Genomic DNA, 20,568 nt, shown 5'->3' with positions numbered 1-20,568 from the left:
ATATTACATATTTTATTAGTATTGATAATGGCATTACTATCTCAAGATACATAATTCATGTGTTTTTAATTGTTTTTATGGTTGTTTATCTGTATATTTATAGAAATTGAACTGGGACGTAATGTTTATATTCTGGAAATTGCTATAATAAAGTTCACTACTTTTGGGCTTCCCTGGTGGCGCAGTGGTTGAGTCCGCCTGCCGATGCAGGGCACGCGGGTTCGTGCCCCGGTCCGGGAAGATCCCACATGCCGCGGAGCAGTTGGGCCCGTGAGCCATGGCCGCTGAGCCTGCACGTCTGGAGCCTGTGCTCCGCAACGGGAGAGGCCACAACAGTGAGAGGCCCGTGTACCGCAAAAAAAAAAAAAAAAAAAAAAAAAAAAAAAAAAGTTCACTACTTTCGCAGTTAAGATCAAAAACCTGAGGCTTATTGATAATCATGTCTTGGTAAAAAGTATTGACGAAAGCCCCAGACACCTGGGAAACCAAGGAAACAGCAGGAAGGAGCCTGGTGTCTTGTGAGTCTGTACCAGGGCAGGAGCAGGGTGGTGGAATACAACAGAATGAGTTCAGACAGGAGTCTGCCACTGGAGGTGTCAGGACACCTGAGACCCCAGGTTAAATCCTCCTCCCAAGTAGCTGCAGAATTGGAGCAAGTCACTCACATCTCATGCATGGGTTCCCTCATCTGCATAACACTGGGTGGTTTTGAGATTACATACAGTGATGTTTGAGTGGCCATGAGACCTTCTACCCATTTTGTTGCTGTTGCTGAGGCTTCTAGGTAAGTCCCCAGCATTTACTGATGACGTTGAAGCATGGAGACTGGTTCCTTTTCATTCCTAACCCTGTCACTCATCTTGAGTAGATTATCTTGGTATTTTCAAGTCCTTGACAGGCTTATATCCATTCATCCTCACCCACTTCCACTTCTTGAACATGATAGGCTGTCATCACTGAATGGATTCACCCCAAGTGTATTTCTGACTGTGGTTAAGTTATGTAAACCCTTCTCTTGCCAACTGCTGTGTTTCCTTTGCCCCTTGAACCTCTGCTTCAGCCACTTGGAAAACCCCAACCATGACTCTATGCAACTTTTCTTTCCAGTACGCACACACACGATCAAAGTCCTTGAGGAGATACTCCTGCAAGTTCTCAAATTTTCAAGGCTGTCTATATTCAGACTCACCTCTATCTCTCTCCTCCTGGTCCTCTTGATTAAAGAGGACCCTCCTACCTACTCCCACACCCTCATCCACCTTCGCTTTTGCAAGGGTCTTGGTCCATTAATACCTACTCCCTCTTCACTGTCTTTCTCCTCAGCATGTAAATAAAGCCAAATTTTTTCCATCTGAAAACACCTACACATACTCTTTTCTGATTTTTTTTCTTGCAGGATATCACATATTGGAAAGCTCTACAGATCAATATGTGATGGCTTATCATACACAAATACATTTGGAATCATCATTTCTTCCCTCTCCCTTTGCCTTCATAATCCAGTTTCTGAAAATGGTAGTTTACACTTAATATGTTCACTTTCTCACCCTCAGTCCACTTATAAGTAGCCAACTGGGCTTCGAATCTAGCGACTCCACTGAAAATGCTCTGGCCGCAGTCAGCAGTGGCTGTTTTCCATGATATAAAATGATTATTTTTCGGATCTTCTCTTGCTTGGTCTCTCACTAGCATTCAATACCACTGACCATCCCTTTTTGGAAACACTTTCCTTTTCATCTCTGTTCTCCTCCCAGCTCTCTAGTCATTCAATCTTTCTCTTCTGTAGTTTGTTTTTTGCCCTCATTCTTAAATATTGCTGTATTTTTAAGCTCCATATCTTGTTGTACAAGTTTATCCCACAGTCTCTTCAAACTCAATACTTCAAAAAAAAAAAAAAACGACATCTAGGATGAAAAATGGATTTAGGAAAAATGAGGAAGTATTATCCATCTTTCAGTGAATGGAACTTCTAATCACCTTACTTGGGATTTATTCTCTATTTCTTCTTTCCCTTACCACCCCTGCTTATGTAAGGATGAAGGTCTATACCCTTGTCAAAACACTGGTTCAATCTCACGTTACACCAACAACTTCCTAATTCTCAGGTTGCAAACTGACAGCCTTCAGGTTGCCTCTAGCCTGCATATATTTAGCTTGGTTTATACAGTGTTTTAAATTGTGTAAAATTTCTCTTCATCCAGAGAGGGAGCTTTCATAAGAATCCCAATTCATGGCTTCTCTTGCAAACCAGAAGGGAGGTAAGACAGGACTCTGTGTCCAAACAGCTACAGTAATCCTAACGGAGGAGAGGCTGCCTCGTTCATGTGGGGAGGTGCTGTCCAGGTGCCCACAGTCCCTGTGCTGTTTCTCTCATTTACATCACCAGTCTGGACCAGACATCAGAGTGTGCAACCTCTGTCCCTCACTAGCTTCCTGGGCTCTGGATTTGTCTATCTCCATTCTCCTGTCCACATTGATCCAGAATGACCTGTTCTAAAAGTCACTTCTGGGCAAAGCTTCTAGTTAAATTCCTCCAGTGGTTAAGGATTAGCTTCTGGACAAAGTTCAAATTCCTCTGTGTGGCATTCAAGGTCCATCAGGGTGTGTTTCCTGTAACCTTCTCAGTTTCATTTCTCCTCCCGCCTCTTTCTCCAAATCTATGTTTCTCCAATCATACTGATATTATTTACAGTTGCCTTGATGGACCATGTTCCTTCCTGCTGCCTGAAAAACTTCCTACGTGTACTTCCTTCTGCCTGAAAAACTTCACATCACTCTAGTGCACTCCAAGTGTACCTACCTTCCCCGGCCTTAAAACAAAAGGGGGACATCCCTGACCCGCTGAACCCCAGCCTTGTTTAGGTACTTACTCTGCGTCCTTCCTTAACACTGTGCTCCCCACTTTCATAGCACTTCTCCCACTCCACGGTCATCATTTGCCCACTCTCACACAGACTATGAGTTCCTTAAAATCTGGGGAAGTGTCTTTGATCCTAAGCATATCATGGAGTATTTGGCAAATAACAGGCAAGTATATACAGTCATAAAAAATGGTATATGTAGGGCTTCCCTCATGGCGCAGTGGTTGATTGAGAATCCGCCTGCCAATGCAGGGGACACGGGCTCGTGCCCCAGTCCGGGAAGATCCCACATGCCATGGAGCGGCTGGGCCCGTGAGCCATGGCCGCTGAGCCTGCGCGTCTGGAGCCTGTGCTCCACAACGGGAGAGGCCACAACAGTGAGAGGCCCCTGTACCCGCAAAAAAAAAAAGAAAAGAAAAGAAAAGAAAATGGTATACGTAAAAGCACTTTTGTAAACTCTATTGTTTTGTATACATGGAAGGTAGTACCATTACTGTTTACGAGGAAAAGCAAAACGTCCTTTAAAGTAAAAAATTTAAATTAAATACTCTATAATAAATAAAGGTTCCCCCAAAGAATAAAATAAATTTGTCACAAAAAAATCTGTTTTCTGGCTTGTGTGTGTGTGTGTGTGTGTCTCAGGTCTATTAGACAGGAAAGACAACCCTTGGTTTCCTAAAATCATTTGAAAATATATCACCTTTTGTAGATTAATAATTTGCATCTATTTGAGGAATACATAGAATCAATAAAATAAATCAATCAGTCCTATAAGTAACTACTAAATAAGGGCAATATTTGGCATAGTGACAAATCACCCTTAGAAATATGTCTCTTGTTGGTTATGTGTCTATGTTATGGGAGTTATTATCTATCAGATTCCTAGGGAATTAAATTTGGAAAACCACTGCTACAATTTGATTAGCATTTTCCAGTCTAAAATGTACTTTCAAAATTAACCTCACATTTAACTTTCACCATTTTGTGAATTAAGTAGCTTTGCTTCCCATTACAAATGAGGGACTTTCTGGGTACATTCAGCTTAGAGGAAGAGCTGGGACCCATTCTGAGCTTTTTAACCCAGAACCGGGGGTTCTACCCATTACACTACCGCTCTTTGCAAACTTCTACTGCCCTCAGCTCTTCCGAGGAGGAGCCCAAGTCTTGGCTTGCTTTTAATAAGATCGAGAAGCCTGCAGCAAGTTCTGCGGCTGCCTTGTTATTTCTACCCTCAAGTAAACTAAACTGTTATCACATTTCAGCTAATAACTACTGTCAGAGAGAGAACACACTGACTGCAGGGGATCAGTTAGTTATATAACGGAGATCTACTTACAGAAGCAGCAAGCACACAGCCTTTTTTTAACAGCTGTGACTTTATAAAGCCGTTATATTTGGCTGCTCCTTGGAACAGCTGTGCACATTCTGTACAGTGTTTTGAGGCTGCAAACTGGAACTTATGGGAATTCTAAATGTTCTCAGTTTCAAGAGAAAATTGTGTAGATCCAGGCATCACTGCCATGTTGCAGTATTTGTTCATTTTCCTCTGTCTTACATCACTGGACAACATGACATGTGGCTGGAACGATGGGGTCGATTTGTCTAACACCAACCATTATATTTTTGCTTTCCAACAGCTTCCTGCAAGTACAGCTGCCTGACATGAACTAAATGAAGATTTTTTCCCCCTCATTTGCAGTTCCATATGTAAGTATGTTAGGTTAATAATGTGATTTAAATTGATGTTGATATGGGCAGAGTGTCAAAACGGGATTAAGACAAAGCACAATTTTGCTCATAATTTTGGGATTTGATTGAGCTGGACAGTTAAACTAATCATAATAAAAATGTTTGCATATTTTACCGTTTACAGAATACTTTCACATGTACATGGAAAGACACTTCACAAGATGCAGCAGATGCAGCACTGAGACTTATAATTTTAGGAAAGGGATACTCTTCCCAAGTGTTAGTCCAAAGGTCCGTGTTCATTGTTCGATTTGAAGATGTTAAGAACATTAAGCACATTGTATAGGATATATTTTTCTTACACAATAAAAAGCTGACTCTAGCTATGTTTCTATGATTCTAACAACATCTGTGACCACAGGGAAGAACACATCATCAAAGAATGAGTGATTCATATTTTAAAATCAGAATTTGGAGAACTGTTTTCCAAATCCTCCAGAACACTGTGAACTTATTTTTTTTTAATTTCCTCTCATCACTTTTGTTATTATTCATCGTATGGCCACTTTTTCTCTAGATTACAAGGTGCTTGAGGGCAAGGGCCACTGCTGTCTCCGCCTTTGTTACATCTCTGGGACCCAGCACAAGGTTTTATGCCCAGCAGGTGCTCACAGTGTATCTGATGAATGCATGAATTGATATGTTCCCTAAAGCTACACATATTTTTACCAAGAGATTTTTTTTTTTTTTTTGGCCATGCCACACAGCTTGCAGGATCTTAGTTGCCTGACCAGGGAATTCACTCCAAGAGAACTGTCTTATCTAAAGGTTTCATCGTTTCATTTTCCCTTTTTAGGGGGAGGTAGGTTCTTTTTATCACAGAAATCCTATTTTGAATGCTTTTGCTTTAAAATAAAAATAATATGATTGATTTGTAATATAGCTTATAGAACACTTGCAATGTTCAATGCTTCTCCCTTGATAATAAATTTTAACTTCTTTGAACACTAGTAATTTCATAAGGCAATTAAAATTGTTTTTAGTTTTTTGGCTAAAGGAAAAAAAAGAAAGTATTATTCAACACGTATTAAAACAATTTTGGTTATTGTAAAAGCATCTTTTTGATCTCTATCCAATATTTTTCATGAAAATTTTTGACATATTTGACATCTTTTTGATTTCTATCCTATATTTTTCATGAAAATTTTTGACATATTTAATTTTTTTGTTCTGTTTTGTTTTGTTTCTCACAAACTTTTTACTTTAATCTTTTTCATTTAGGTCTTGTGTAGTGTGCTTCAATTCTTACTTTGGAGGAAAATATTTTAATTCATCCTGGTAACTAATGAAATAGTATATTAAACAAATTAAACAAATTACAAATTATTGGCCTATTAAATATAATCTATATTTAATATAGTGTACACAGAAAAGACACCTCATAACAGCAAGCTATGGTCCCCATTTTATAAAAAATAAAATTTAAGATTATTGAAAGACAAGTAAGAAAACTCAAAAATGCAAATCTACTTAGGCACTCCAAAATATACACTGACAGCTTTATATTTGTTGGCAATTAGCAAATAAAGAAAAAGTCTGATACGGTGAACATAAATTTTCCATCTTCAAAATCTGAGCTGGTAAGCGTCAAAACTATGTTCAGTGAAAATGTTAAAACAGCAGTAGAATCATGTTATTTTACAACAGTGACATGAACATTTCATTTTCTGTTAGGATGCAGTACTCCATTACAGACAGCTGTCAGAAACCAAAGCCATAATGCCTTAAAACAGGCCCTTCTCCAGCTATCATTTCTGTGACCTAATTTTTGCTCATCTCATTTCAGTAGCCTGGGAGAGGAGATGGTGGGTTAAGCCAGTATTGGCCTCACATGACAATCACAGTTTGTGCAACTATCACACCTAACGGTGTGTTTCTCAAAGTCTACGATTCATACCCATAATCTTGTAAGAACAGAGAATGGAGCCCTGCATCCGTTCAGAGATCTTAGCTGGAGGAATGCCAAGTGGGCGGTACCTGGTTAATGGAAGCATCTGTATTAGCCACAGGTGAAGGAGAGCGACAGGCAGGTGGAGAGGAAATCTCACTGTTGGTTCCCTCCTCCCCAGACTCCTCAGTGACCGGTGACAGCAAAGTGTGACAGCGACCTGCAGTCATCTGTCACATAAAATGTTGCCCAAAGGACATGAAAATTGGTTAGCTATGATAACCTGGTCAGGCACGCACAGGCCAAAACAGAGATAACTATACAACAAAAGTTAGAATCACTGAGACCCAAATTTACATACAAATTCTGTGTTACTATTTGAAAATTTTGTCCTCACGTGAATATGCTCCTAGGGACCATTTGTAAGACAAACAGGGATAAGGGATGCACGTCACATTATAGAGTGTTCTTGCTGATGAATTATCTCTTTCATTTATTTTCCTTTTCTTGATTGATTGTATCTTTATAAATTAAAATCATGAATCATACAAATGAGAGAAGGGTCTATGAAATAAAGCTTGGTCTTTTGTGGATATTTCAAATTCCAAATATTCTAGCAAGATAAATGCACCCAGAGTAATATATTGCCAAAAGAGTCCAGGTATGGCTATACACTACCCAAAGCACAGCACATTATGTGTGGAAAATATACAGCACTGAAAAACACTGAGTTATCAAACTAATTAACGCAGTTTAGATGCAAAGTTATGAGGAAATAATGTTGCAGAGAGAAATTAATGGAACTTATTTTAATCCAAAGGTAAACTTTGGATTTTCTATTTTCTTATTTGTCTAATAATAGCTTTCCTTCCATAATTTATTAAACATTTACACAACAGAATACACAAACATACCTAGTCAGCCAGTGCTTCAGCTGGAAAAACACACAAAACATATATGTAGCATGATTCTCCCATCCCCCAGAAAACTAGAAAACTGTGCAAAGGAATTGTTTTGAAGCTCAGAGCTTCTGAGTATTATTGCTAAATTATAAACAAATGCAAATCCAACCTTCAGCACGTTAAGTAATTCAGGAGTCTCAAACAAATAGCTTCATTTCAACTGTCACTGTTTACAGCGTCAAAGATTGGCCTTGGCCCAAAGGTAGTCAGAGAGTCAAGGGGACTGTTCCTGAGTTCTAATCTGCAAGACCTAGCACTGATCCCTAAACCAAGCCACGGAGAAGAGCCCAGAGCCACTAGGCAGGAGACAGAAGAGAGCGAGCTGGCACCCAGCAAACTGGCCTTGACCCTTACTTACCATGACCACAGAGGGGTGGGCCGAGGTCGCGGGGAGGAGCTCCCCGTCCAGGTCCTCCATCCCCTCCGCCAGCCGCTCCACATCGGTCACCGTCAGCAGCATGGTGGCGTGCTTGGCTTTCACGGTCAGCATCTTGCACTTGGAGTTCAAAGAAGCGATCTGCTCCTGGTAGCCCTTGATTTTCTGAGCCAGCTCCTGAGAAAACATTCCCGCCCCCCCGCGCCCCGGGTGTCACAGCAGCATCCGAAGGAAACAGAACTAGTAGCGTTCATCTTCCTCCGGGGCTGGCCAATGAAATCTCAGGGCTGCGCCAGACGGAGCGGCGGGGAGGCAGGATGTGGACGGTGCTAGAGCGGAGCCTGCTTGCCGCGCTCCCCGAGCCAGACCACAGCGCGGCGGGGCCGGAAGGGGTGCTGCGGCGCGCGCGGCGGCAGAGACAACGCCAGGCGGCTGGGGATTCTAATCCCGAGAGGCGCTCCGGGCCGGATCGGAATTTATGGGAAGTTCAGCCCTGGCAACTTCTTGAAAATGCCTAAGGAATCTGAAATTGCCAGATGGTTCATGCCAGGCAAATTAGGTCATGTGATGACTAACACTGCCAAAAACGCAATGCTCAGCTCTTACCCTCCGGAATGTCAAACAGAGCAGTCATTTGTGACAGACGCATCACAAAGTAAACTGCTCCTAATTCCTGTGACCTGGGGAGTCGCCTTTTTGCAGATAAGGTGAATATCACTTAGGAAACCCTTATTTTTTTATTCAGATTACACCCCAAATAAAATTCTGTACATTCATGAAATTTTCCCTCATGTACGCCATCATGCCTCCAATGTTTCTGATGCCTCAAACTAGAGCTTTGAACTTGACGTTTGGTTCAATTTTAATGGCTTTAAAATTTTTTTGTTGTTGAAAAAAAATTGTTTTGAGAGATAGAAGTTTTAAAACTTTTACAAAGAGCTAATTGAAAATATATTCTCAATAGCACATAGCTCTTAAAAAATCTAATATATTAAAATATTAAAATCCTAAAAGAATAATCTAAAATGGTAACTCTAAAATGTTAAATTTATACTTTCTTGCTTAAAAGATGCATACATAAGTTAAAAAATGAAGATTTAAACATTCATTCTTTTTTATTACATTCATGTAAAACATTAACCCTAAAAGTACAAAACCACTATTTTTTTCTATTCCTTTTATTTGGCTCCTTCACCTGAAAAGCTGTCAATTAGTGTTTGTACAGAACACATTTTGTGAGTCTTTAAAATGATAGTGTGTGTATACACACTCAAACTAGAGCTTTGAAGCTGAAGTTCAGAAACAAACAAAAGGACAAGAGCAAAATGATTCATGTATGTATATGTACATGTGTATGTGTATATGTACACACATACCATTTTGCTATTGTTGTCATTTTGTTTCTCCCCTCCCAACCAAAACTGACTGGGTGGGTGGAAGGGAAAGCCGTCCAGCAGAACTCAGCCAGCATCCTGTCTTCTTTCTAGTACAGAAGTACAGGAATTTTTTAAGCAAGGATTTAAAAAGTAGAAATCATCACTTCTTTACCTTTCAGGTTTACAGATACTTAGTTAAACCTAATAGGATTTTTATAATAGTGATTAAATAGCTATTCACCACATATGGTCTAGTGCCTAACACATGAGTACTCTATAATAATTGGTAAACGTGTACACATGGAAGTCATCTACCAGCGCACCGGACTCCTTGAATTCTATGTTTTCATAGGACAAATCACTAAGCCTCCTTACCATGGCTTGCACCATCTGGTAGATTTGAAGACTCTGTGTGAATGGAATTAGTCTTAGTCCTCCCATACTTTGTGCCTACGTGGATGGTCATGGCCCCTACTGCAGTATCCTGCTCAGCACGCTGACAGCAAACGCCCATTTCCTAAATCGATGTTCTCAAGTTATTGTATATAAAGCTCATCTAGGGGACTTCCCTGGCGGTCCAGTGGTTAAGACTTCGTGCTTCCAATGCAGGGGACACAGGTTCAATCCCTGGTCGGGGAACTAAGATCCCACATGTCACTCGGCACAGCCAAAAAATTTTTTAAATAAATAAAACACTAGTAGCAATATTAAAAAAAAAAACACAACAACTCATCTGAGTTGTTTGTTAGAAATGCAATACTGGTCTAGGCTTCAAAAGTTTTCGATGTACTAGGCTTATGAGAATCTGCATTTTATGGTTAGTTCATGTGATTCCCTTGGAGAAACATCTCTCGAGAACTTTCTTCTGTAAGAATAAACCTGCCTATATCCCATGAACTTTGTGGCTTAGTGGTCAAATTTGCTAAATCAAAATGGAGCACTAAGGGGGTTAATGTGTTCCCCAGTCTCAGGAAGCATACGTGTTTTTAGTTTTTACTGAGTATTTCCGAAAATGATTACAAAGGATGAGTGTACAGGTGGGAATTTCAGGTACAGGAGCAGGCCTTCTGCATCATGTGGAAAGCGAAGAGCTCTGAGTATTCTCTCCTATCATTTAAAAGCGACAGGATAAGGTTTTTTCGAATTAAATGCAACATTTGAAAAATTACAGGAAAAAAATGCGAATTCCTTAGAAATGAACAAATGACCCATTATCTTTATGAGTTTAAGTTATCCATATGGAAAGTAGCCTCACCTCAAGATTAAATTCTATTAAAAGCAGACAGAAAATACAGGAAAAATCATTCTTCCAAAATTCTATGTTATGCATCTGGCCTTCCCCATGCAGCACTTTCCTTCCTGTGTTTGTTTTACACATACAATGAGCCTCACACAGGACTACTTCATTTTAAATATGAAAATGGAGGGCTTCCCTGGTGGTGCACTGATTGAGAGTCCGCCTGCCGATGCAGGGGACATGGGTTCGTGCCCCAGTCCGGGAAGATCTCACATGCCATGGAGCAGCTGGGCCCGTGAGCCACGGCTGCTAAGCCTGCGCGTCCTGAGCCTGTGCTCCACAACGGGAGAGGCCACAGCAGTGGAGAGGCCCGCGTAACGCAAAAAAAAAAAAAAAAAAAGAAAAGAAAATGGAATCTAAATCACATGACAAAACTAACACATCTACACTAATGTTTAGAAGTGGGAGGAGAAAATGTGACAAAATGAACGGAGCACCGGACAGCAGCCAGAGGACAGTCTACGGCTGACTCTGCTGAGAGCCGGCTCTGTAACGATCTTGGGCAAGTCGTTTATTCTCCTGGACCATCAGTCCTTTCTTTTATGTGCGATCTTAGTTCCCTGTCCAGGGATCGAACCCATGCCCCCTGCAGTGGAAGCTCGGAGTCTTAACCACTGAACCGCCAGAGAAGTTCCCAAAGGTAGTAGATTAGAATCTGGTTTCTATCAGTTACTAGATCTGGAAGATCAGGAGGTCATTCTAAAAAATCAGTTTTTGTTTTCTTACCGGTAACATGGAGATGATACACACAAAAAAATTCTTACCTCATAGGGTTGTTGTAAAAGATACTCTAAAAACTTTGTGAATTGTTTAAAAAAAAAAACAAGCCACAGCAGCAATGATAATTATTGTTATTCCAGATAGATTTTTTAAAACATATTTTCTGTGCTGTGACTGAAGAGTTGTTACAACAAAATTCTGGGTCTTACAAAATGGGATTAAAATTAGTTTCAAAATAAATTTGTATTATACAGTCTAATGTTGATATAAAAACAGTGTTTCAAATAGTTGCGAAACAACTTTTCATTTAACTGCTTTAGTGGCAGAAGAGAAATGAATAGTTAACACAGATGATTATCTACGGTGTAGAAGTAAATGTAGGTGGGATATTTATTTACATTACTTGTAAATCATATACAAATGTTAAGTGTTGGATGCACTCACTGGCTGTGACAAGAAACTAGAGAACTGCATTTGGAAAGGGGGGAAGTAAGATTTTCCAACCTTACACCTGACACTAACACGACATTGTTAATCAACTATGCTCCAATATAAAATTAAAAATTTTAAAAAAAAGCGACAGTTGAATATTTTGGGAATCTTACTATGATATTTGGTTTGGAAAAATTGTTGTTTCTTATGACAATGAAGTTAAAATAGAGCAGATGGAAGGAAAAACTGAATGTCTATCTTTGGCACAGAGAAATAAGACACACCCCACCCCACCCCCCAGTCACTTTCCAAAATTCATGATGCTGGGAGCCAGCCCCCAAGGAAAGAGTAAATGTGATCTATATAGGGTTTGACAGGTCAGGAAAGGAAATTCACTGCTAACCGTCAAGGAGCTGGAACACTCAAGCTCCTTGTATGATCTCTGAGACCAGGTCTGCACAAGGGGTGTCCAAGTCCTGAGGTCATAATGATTCCAAAGGTACAAAGAAGGAGGTACATTTGAAAGTGGGGAAGATGCTAACAGGCTTAATCTGGAAACCCACAAAACAAACAACATGAGTCGTTCTCTGATTCTGGTAAAAGGAGGTGAATTGACCTATATGTGAAAGAGCAAATGCTTTTCTTTTTAACAAGAAATACCCCTTCTTTTAAAAGAGGACCATCAAAGCAGCAAGGCTTAGAGCACTGCTGTTCCTTGCAGTCTGTAAAGACAGGGAGTACAGTGTGTTTTGGTGTTTGAACTGTGAGAATTCTGCAGGAGGCAGTCAGTGGGTCGTGCTGGAGATATGTCATGAATGCTGGGTCAAGAGGTTTTGGAATCAAGGGGAAGACTCATGCTACTGGGTCTTGGAAAGTATCAGCAAAAATAGCCCTCAAAATGTAAAGAGAGTCAAAGAGGCTCTCCAAGAACTCAACACATTATGCCCTGGACAGGGAAGACCTTTCTCTTTCATCCGCTGGAAACCAATCACATATCCTTACCAAGCCAGTGTCCTGCCCTTGAACTTGGCTTGTCATACCTCGTGCCGGGAAATCTGGGCTTGCAGCTCCTGGATGTTGCTGGTGGCCACAGGCTTATCCTCAATCTCTCTGTGAGCTCCTTCTATGAGCTCCTGGAGGTGATGCATTTCTTGCTCATATTGTTCATATTGCACCACAGCCTCCTTTGAAAGAAAGAAAAAAAAAAGACAATTATCTGTCTATGTCAATAACTGTGTAAGTGCTTCTGTGCTGCTATCTGCCAAACTCTGGTGCTAACTCCTATTTACCCATGTGTCAAGGGAACAAAGAAATGATGGGGAAAATTCCTAGATGATTCAAATCCTCAGCTCTGGTCAGATATTTCAGAGCCTTCTCTCTAAAACATTTTGGCAAGATTATTGATGGACTGAAAATAGTTAAGTGGCTAGATCTTCTTTCTCCTCCATATTGTCCTAAAGACGGCAATATCATGGTCTAGAACATGGTAGAAAGCAGTATGAAAAGCATGATTACTTCATTTTTCCATCAAAGAAATACTAAATATATATGTAAGGCACTCAGCTAAGTGCTGGAATAGGAGACATAAAAATGAATGAAGCATGACTTCTACCCTCAGGAATTTACTGTCTAAAAAATTACAAGCTAATGCAAGTAGAGTTGACGAAATAGACAATTAGTGGTTTAATGAGAGGACATGTATACAATTTTTGGATAAAGTAGGTGAAATATTAGTTGAAAGTAGATAAGAAATAGTGTCATTTCTTCTGAGTAAATAATTGTTCTCTTATTAGGGGAAGAGACTAAGAGTTATAGTTGGATGTACTTCTCAGGCAACAAAATGCTGAAATAAGCTGAAATATTTTTTAAAAATCTGTTATATACCCTAGCAGTAAAGTCTTATTACAAAGTTCTAGATGATTTTCAGATGAATAATGAGATAAAAATCTATGACTGAATATAAAAATTAACCTTCATAAGTTGTTCTTTATAAAAAAAATAATTGCTAAAAGATAGTTTTCACCAAAGGATATTTTTTTTTTTTTTTTTTCTTTTTGCGGTATGCGGGCCTCTCACTGTTGTGGCCTCCCCCGTTGCGGAGCACAGGCTCCGGATGCGCAGGCCCAGCGGCCATGGCTCACGGGCCCAGCCGCTCCGCGGCATATGGGATCCTCCCAGACCGGGGCACGAACCCGTATCCCCTGCATCGGCAGGCGGACTCTCAACCACTGCGCCACCAGGGAGGCCCCCAAAGGATATTTTTAATAGAGCTTTCCCCAGGCTTTTGTGGATGATCCAAATGATAGCATCTCATGTCCTTATTTTATATAACCACAACAAGCTGTCAGAGTTAACACTCTGGATGTGTTTTGATGGCTGAGCCCACGCAAATGCTAAGAAAAGCAGCCCATGACTCATCTGCTGCTGCTCTGCGGGTGGCGTGGGGACCGCCTGCAGACGCCGGCTGGCCCCGCTGCACGTGCCTGCACGATGTTGCACTGCTGGATGGCCGTGTGCTGGAGCCGACTGGCCCCCTCCTGCAGGCGCAGAGCTGCGTGGCACAGCGGCAAGCTGGTGACAACATCCTCGGGGATCCGGAGCGCGCTCTGGCTCATCTGCACTGCGTGGACTTTTGGCTTGAGTGACTCCATCTCAGAGAGCAAATGCTGAAAGTGCGAGTTCATATTTCATCTTCTAAATTTTATACCTTATACAAATTTGATAATTTATTTACATAAAATATATGTACACATAAAATATACATTTCCATTTAAAATGTATAGTCTGAAATATTTTATGTTTTAATGGTTTCTTTCATAAGCAAGAGACATTTACTAAATTACAGCTCTGTCCCAAGTTATACAAATTTTCCCAGGAATTGTTTTAAATCATGCCTACAGTGCTCAGACTATAACAGAGTTTAGAAATTACTTTTCCTAACTATCCTTTCTTTTTCAAAACTATAGCTTCCTACCCATTTCCCCTGAATTATTTTTGCTTGCCTGTCGGTGAGAGAGTTGCTCCTTGAGACTAAGACGTCCCACTTCTGGAGAAGTCAGTGTTGTCTGGGCTTGCTCCAAAGCAACTTGTAAGTTTCTGAGCTCTGTTTCAAATTTTTTCATATCCTGCAGAGTAAGAGCCATGTGAATGTCGATATATAAGCACTTGAAGTCCAAAGTCATAGGTGGAGAATAGCATCATGTAACCAGGCAGGACCCTATAGGGCCAGGCAGGACCCTATAGAGCCTCTGGGGCAGACCCCCTCCCCAATACCCTCTGCTTGAGGTCCTCTCTGAAGTACCCAGGTAACAGTATCTCATGCACATTTCCTGAGCTGTTTAACGGAGCTGAAAAGCCCCCACCAGACGGAAGATGTTAACTGCTTGATGACCATGAGGTCACAGCCCCAGGCCTCCTGGAGCTTAAGGACTGATACTGTTAAGCCCTGTGACATCTCCCTGTTACCTCAACCAGCCAGAGAACTGTGCAGAAGCTGATCACATATGCTGTGAAGCCCCTCTCCCTCTCCCGGCCTTTAAAACTGCTTTGCTGAAACCCTGTAAAGGGTTTGGGGTTTTGCGGGGCATGAGCCACCCTTCTCCTTGCATGGCCCAAATCTTTCTCTGCTCCAAACTCCGCTGTTTAGGTGTTGTTTGGCATCACTGTGAGTCAGACACACAACCATAACCATCACAGTCAAGAAGGCTCATCAGAGGTAAGCGCTCTACGTTTGCTATACAACCACGATTGTTTTTTTAATGATAGACTTTTCCATTTAAATTACTTAAAAAAAAAAAGTTTTATGTTTTACCTTGGCAGCATCATGGAGATTCTGCAAATGAATTCTGATCATCTGCCGCAGCCCCTCAGTCTCCCGTCCCAGGTCGGCTACTTGCCGAGACATTTTTTCCGTATGGTACACGCTATCAAGGTACTGTAATTTCTCAGTCATCACTTCCAGGTTGTTGTAAATCTCTTCAGATTCTTCTAGCATGGTCTAGAGCGAATTATCAATGTTCATGACATTGACAGGTAGGCAGAGAGGTATGGGTAATCAATACGGTGTGGTTTAAAGACCATCAGACTGGGGAGGGAGTAAGGAGACGTAATTCACATTTTCCATGCACATTGTTTAGGTCGTGTGTCTTACTGTGTTTAACCTTCACAGCCCTGTGCCTGCTCCCCACTTCCTGTTACCCCCTTTTCAAAAAGAAATCAAATTTCAGGAGCTGTAAACAATTTGTTGAGGCCACCTGTGCTGGACCATAAGGCTAGTGCTCCATCTGCCACCCCAAGCGGCTCCCTGGTGAGGGTCAGGACGTGAGTATTTCCAGCAGTGGTGATGCTCTGACGCATTGGGTATCTTCATCAGGTCACTGGCCCCCCTTTTCTCATATTCAAACTAAAGCGATGCTTTTCAGGTCTCATATTCTGTATCTAAGACCTAATCATATATGGATCTAAGAAATGAAAATAAGACAAGAGCATCACAAACACTTGCTTTAAGTGAGACAAAGGGGTAGAAACAACTTGGCATAAAACAAAGCCCTTGTTATTCAAGATAGTATCATCTCTTGGGACTAATAACAGCATAAACAGAATAATAAGCATATAATATGCATTTTATGAGCAGAGTGAAAGAAGAAAGGGTTAAGGATGCCAGAAATGAGATGTGCTACTACTTGCAGGAGGGTTGAGAGAAGGCTTCCTGGAAGAGTCACATCTGAGCTGAGTCAGAAGAATGTTTGTACTGATAGACGGGGAGGAAAAGGAAAGACATTTTATGCTGAGGGGACAGCATAATAAGCAAAGGCACATAAGTGAGTGAGCACAAAATGTGCGGTTCCTGGGGTGTGTGATGTGTAAAGAGGAGAAATGGGAGATGGGACATTACTCTTAGGCAATAGATTCTTATTTTAAAAAATAAAGTACATCTTTTTTCTCACAATAAATGTCAAATACATATATTATATATATATATATATTATATAACATATATATATATTATATAACATATTATATATATTCTATACCATATTATATATTATATATATTATAATATATATTATAAAGCTTAGAAAATATTGAAAAATAAAGAAGATAAAATAGTCCATAATCCCATATCTCAGAGATAACTTTAAGCAATAACTGCTGTTCAGTTTGGGTATAATTTTAGGTAATTGAGATTATAACATACCTACAATTTTCCACCTTCTTCACCTGATATTAGAACCCATGCATTTTCTCTCTCTGCATTGTTTTTGGATAAAGTCAGGCAGTTTTCAGGCATGGGAGAACTCCCCAGAACGGTGTGTGACAGGCTGAGTTTCCTCCTGAACATCTGTGTGAGGTCACCACCAACACCTGACATCTGTCCTCCTGTGCCCCTCAACGCGCTCAGCCCGCTGAACTGCCCAAGTCAGAAACACCTGGGAACCATGCTTGGATCCTCCCTCTCTCTCAGCCACACCCAACAGCCTCCAAGTCCAGAGTTCTTGCTGGGTAATACCCCTTGATTTTTGTCCTCTCTCAGCCTCCAAAGAGAGGCCTTGTCATTGTCTACTGGAATACTGAAACCACCTTCTAGTTGTCTTACCTTCATCCATCTGTTTTCCACAGGCTTCTAAGTCATCTTTCTTAAACTGTAAGTCTGAGCTTGTCACTTGCCTGCAGAATATCTGTCCAAGGCTTAGAGTGACTTCAGGAGAAAGGCCAAGTTCTTAACAGGCTTCCATGATCTGTCTTTGTCTTCTCCCTCTTTCCAGCTCTCTGCAGACCTCCTCGCCAGTGCACCAGCTAGAGCACCCCTCACTCCTACTGCCGGGATTTCAACACGCGGTTTTGTCTAAAACTCCACGACAAGTAGGCTGCGTGTCTTTCAGAATCACCTTTTCCTTCCTTATTCTTCTCAAATCCTGGGCAGTCTGGCTTGGGTACCTCCCATGAGCTCCTTCAGCATCTTGGGCTCTCAATCCCTGCACTTATCACACTGTATTGTAATTGTCTAGATCTGTCTTTCTATCTCCTTTCTCTCTTTAATTATCAACTCCCTGGGGCAGAGGCATGGGATATCCTTTGTGTTTCAAATGCCTAACAAAATTCCTAGCTTTGGAAGGCACTCCATAAGTGATTATTGAATACATAAATGAATGAGAGCTGGAGCTATTTTAAAAAAACAAAAACCATACCAAAACAAAAAACTACCTTCTTGGTTATTTTAAAGACTACATTATATTTTATGAAATCCAAAAATTTACTCAGAAAACTTATTTGACATTTAAGTTTTCTTTAAAATTCCAGTATAGTCATTAATACTCATATAAAATATTTCCTACATTTCGGATTACAGAGTAGTAATGTTCTCATGATCACGATACATTTTCCAATTGTTTTTCAAAGAGATTTAACCAAGTTACCAGCAGTGTTTGACAGCTCTCACTTCTTTAAATATGAACTTTTAAAAATACTGTTAACTTGATCATTAAAATGCTCTCTCTTGTAAATTTACATTTCTAGATTTCTAATGAATATTTTTTCATTGTTTACAACCAATGGTAACTTAAGTCTTGTCTGTTAATGTATAATGCATAACGTCAGGCAGAACAACTCTGTAGTTGTTTAAGAAAGATTTCTTGAGAGGAGTGTGCAGGATTGATTAGAGAAGAAAGATAAATACAGGGAAACCAATTAGGAACCTGTTAAAGCATTCCAAGAAGGAGAAAATGAAGCTTTGATCTAGAACCCTGTCAACTGGAATGGAAAAGGGGATGCATTTAAAAGACATGAATATACATAAATCAGAATAAAAGAGAGAAAATCTAAAATACTTGAGGATACTCATGTAACTTAAATAAAGACCATTTTGTATTTGATTGCAAGATAACTGGCTATTAGATATCTGTATCTAATTCAAGCCTAAATTATAAGGGGATGAAATAATTTCCTGGATGATATGGTCGAGAGAAAACTTCAGAGGAAATGAAGTAATGCGGCCCCCATGTGGTGTGGACTCATTCCCAACTGACCCCTACTTCCTGCGGGAGGTCAGCCCACTGTGACCAGGCAGAAGGGCTGGAAGGAAGAGGCATGGGATTGAGGCTCTGACTGAGGATCCATGTGCCAGGGACTGTGCTTGATGATGGCACATACGTTAAACCATTTGATCTTCATGATAACTCTGCATTATGAATATCATTTACATCTCCATCTTGTTGATGATAAGATTGAATTCTGAGAGACAAAGTAGTTTCCTCCAAATTACACAGCTCTAAATGTCAGAACTTGGTTTCCACATCAGTCTGAGTCTGGAGGCTATAATCTTTCCACCTGTCCCTACAGCTCTTCCTGGGGAAGAATTTCCCACCATATCCCTGCATATAATTATTTCAAAGAAGGTGCAAAAAAAAAAAAAAGTCCTATCTGGATGATTATTTTTGGTCTTGGGAAATGGAAAGTCTAGGGGAGACAGAGGAGGATGTTTATTTATATATATGGTCTTATGAAATCTCATGGGTAGCTACTTTCTTTCAATCCCCTGGACAAGTTGTTAGGGCTACCTTACCTTTCTTTTTTCCTGGCACCTAAAATAATTTTACATCATGGTCCTCTAAATTTTCTGTCAGCCTAGCCAGTTAAATCAAAGCACTCTCTTAGTTACTCTTTGAAAACTATTTTCCCAAAGTTACCTGATGTGAAATGTATTGTTCCCGAAGTTGGCTTGCAGAATTCCATGCAATCTTTCCATGTACTGAGACTTTAGCTTTCTCAATCCACTTCAGAATTGACTCCAGCATTTCATTGTATTCTTCTAAATGGGATGCTGCCTGAAAAATCATTAACATTCAGATAACAAATGTAAACTCTGCTTCCTGAGCTAGAAATCAGTCTTCGATCTCTCTTTGGATATAATAATCCTAGGAATTGATCATTATGATATCTGTGATATCTAAAGGTATCATGAAAAATTATTTGCTTATTGAACATCTATTAAGGACTTCCCAGTGACTTTAGGATAAAGTCCAAGTTCTTACTATGGTTGAATAATCTTTTAAAAAAATTCTCCATTCTTATCTCTTATTCCTCTACCTAGCTCTTCTCTCTCTCTCCTTTCCTACTCTACCCTCACTGAGTAAGGAGGTGGTAGGTGGGGATTATAGGTTTCAATATTATAATTTATTGGTTGCAAATTCTGATTTAACTCATCCCTGATTGCAGAAAGAAACATAATCAATTTGCAAAAATTCAGTCTATGCTCAACAATTATGATGATGTGTGACCTGAACCAATTAAGTAAAGGCAAACATATACATATATATATATATATATATATATTTACTTATTTATAAAATGTCCATTTATATGAACACCTTTGTCAATAAATTTATAATATGGTTTGATATAAAATAAAGTCAGGTTTACATGTAAATCTTAGGAATACAGGCATGGTATGAAATAAGCTACACTTAAATTACTCTCATCATTGTCCATATTATCTTTTCACTTATTTTTAAAAGCAAAAAATAGAAAATTGAATTTTGGCTTCAGAGAATGTTGATTACCAGCTGGGAAAACATACCTGGCTGAGCCTAGAGAGCCGGTTATCGGCCTGTCTAATGGCCTGCTGGCGAAGTTCAGTCAGTTTTCCTATCTTCTTGGCCAGTGGTTTACCCAGTTGGCCATTCTGTTCCGAGAATTTTTGTACTGCTTCATCCAGGTCCATTAATTTTAAGTTACAGACATCTAATTCCTTTCCTAGCACCTGGATGGTCATCAAAAGGAAAGAACGTTAGACTGTAGATAATAAATTTCTCCAGATTTTCCAGAATCAGAAGGAGTACATTTTAGATGATTTTTGTAGAAGCCAAATATATAAGAATAATTCAACTATGATCAGTTCATTTCTGTTTC

The 20,568-nt window shown here is 40.0% G+C and overlaps 1 protein-coding gene across 17 annotated transcripts in view; it reads right to left on the bottom strand.

Annotated features, from left to right (window-relative positions):
* Positions 1-20,568, bottom strand: part of SYNE1 (spectrin repeat containing nuclear envelope protein 1) — a 472,944-nt gene that overhangs the window by 173,390 nt on the left and 278,986 nt on the right. For 16 of the 17 annotated variants that reach the window (XM_082633720.1, XM_082633725.1, XM_082633723.1 and 13 more), the window contains 8 exons: positions 20,237-20,419; positions 19,347-19,484; positions 15,473-15,658; positions 14,664-14,786; positions 14,145-14,327; positions 12,702-12,845; positions 7,819-8,013; positions 6,588-6,728 (listed from right to left, as the gene is read on the bottom strand). In XM_082633720.1, the coding sequence (XP_082489846.1) occupies positions 6,588-6,728; positions 7,819-8,013; positions 12,702-12,845; positions 14,145-14,327; positions 14,664-14,786; positions 15,473-15,658; positions 19,347-19,484; positions 20,237-20,419 (1,293 nt within the window). The remainder of the gene's footprint in view (positions 1-6,587; positions 6,729-7,818; positions 8,014-12,701; positions 12,846-14,144; positions 14,328-14,663; positions 14,787-15,472; positions 15,659-19,346; positions 19,485-20,236; positions 20,420-20,568) is intronic. The other variant, XM_082633726.1, reaches the window with a different exon arrangement.

This window comes from Mesoplodon mirus (genome assembly GCF_964341445.2).
Source record: "Mesoplodon mirus genome assembly, chromosome: 10".
Lineage (NCBI taxonomy): Eukaryota > Metazoa > Chordata > Mammalia > Artiodactyla > Ziphiidae > Mesoplodon > Mesoplodon mirus.
Note: the sequence above shows the minus strand (reverse complement) of the source record. Positions and strands in the feature narration are given on the sequence as shown.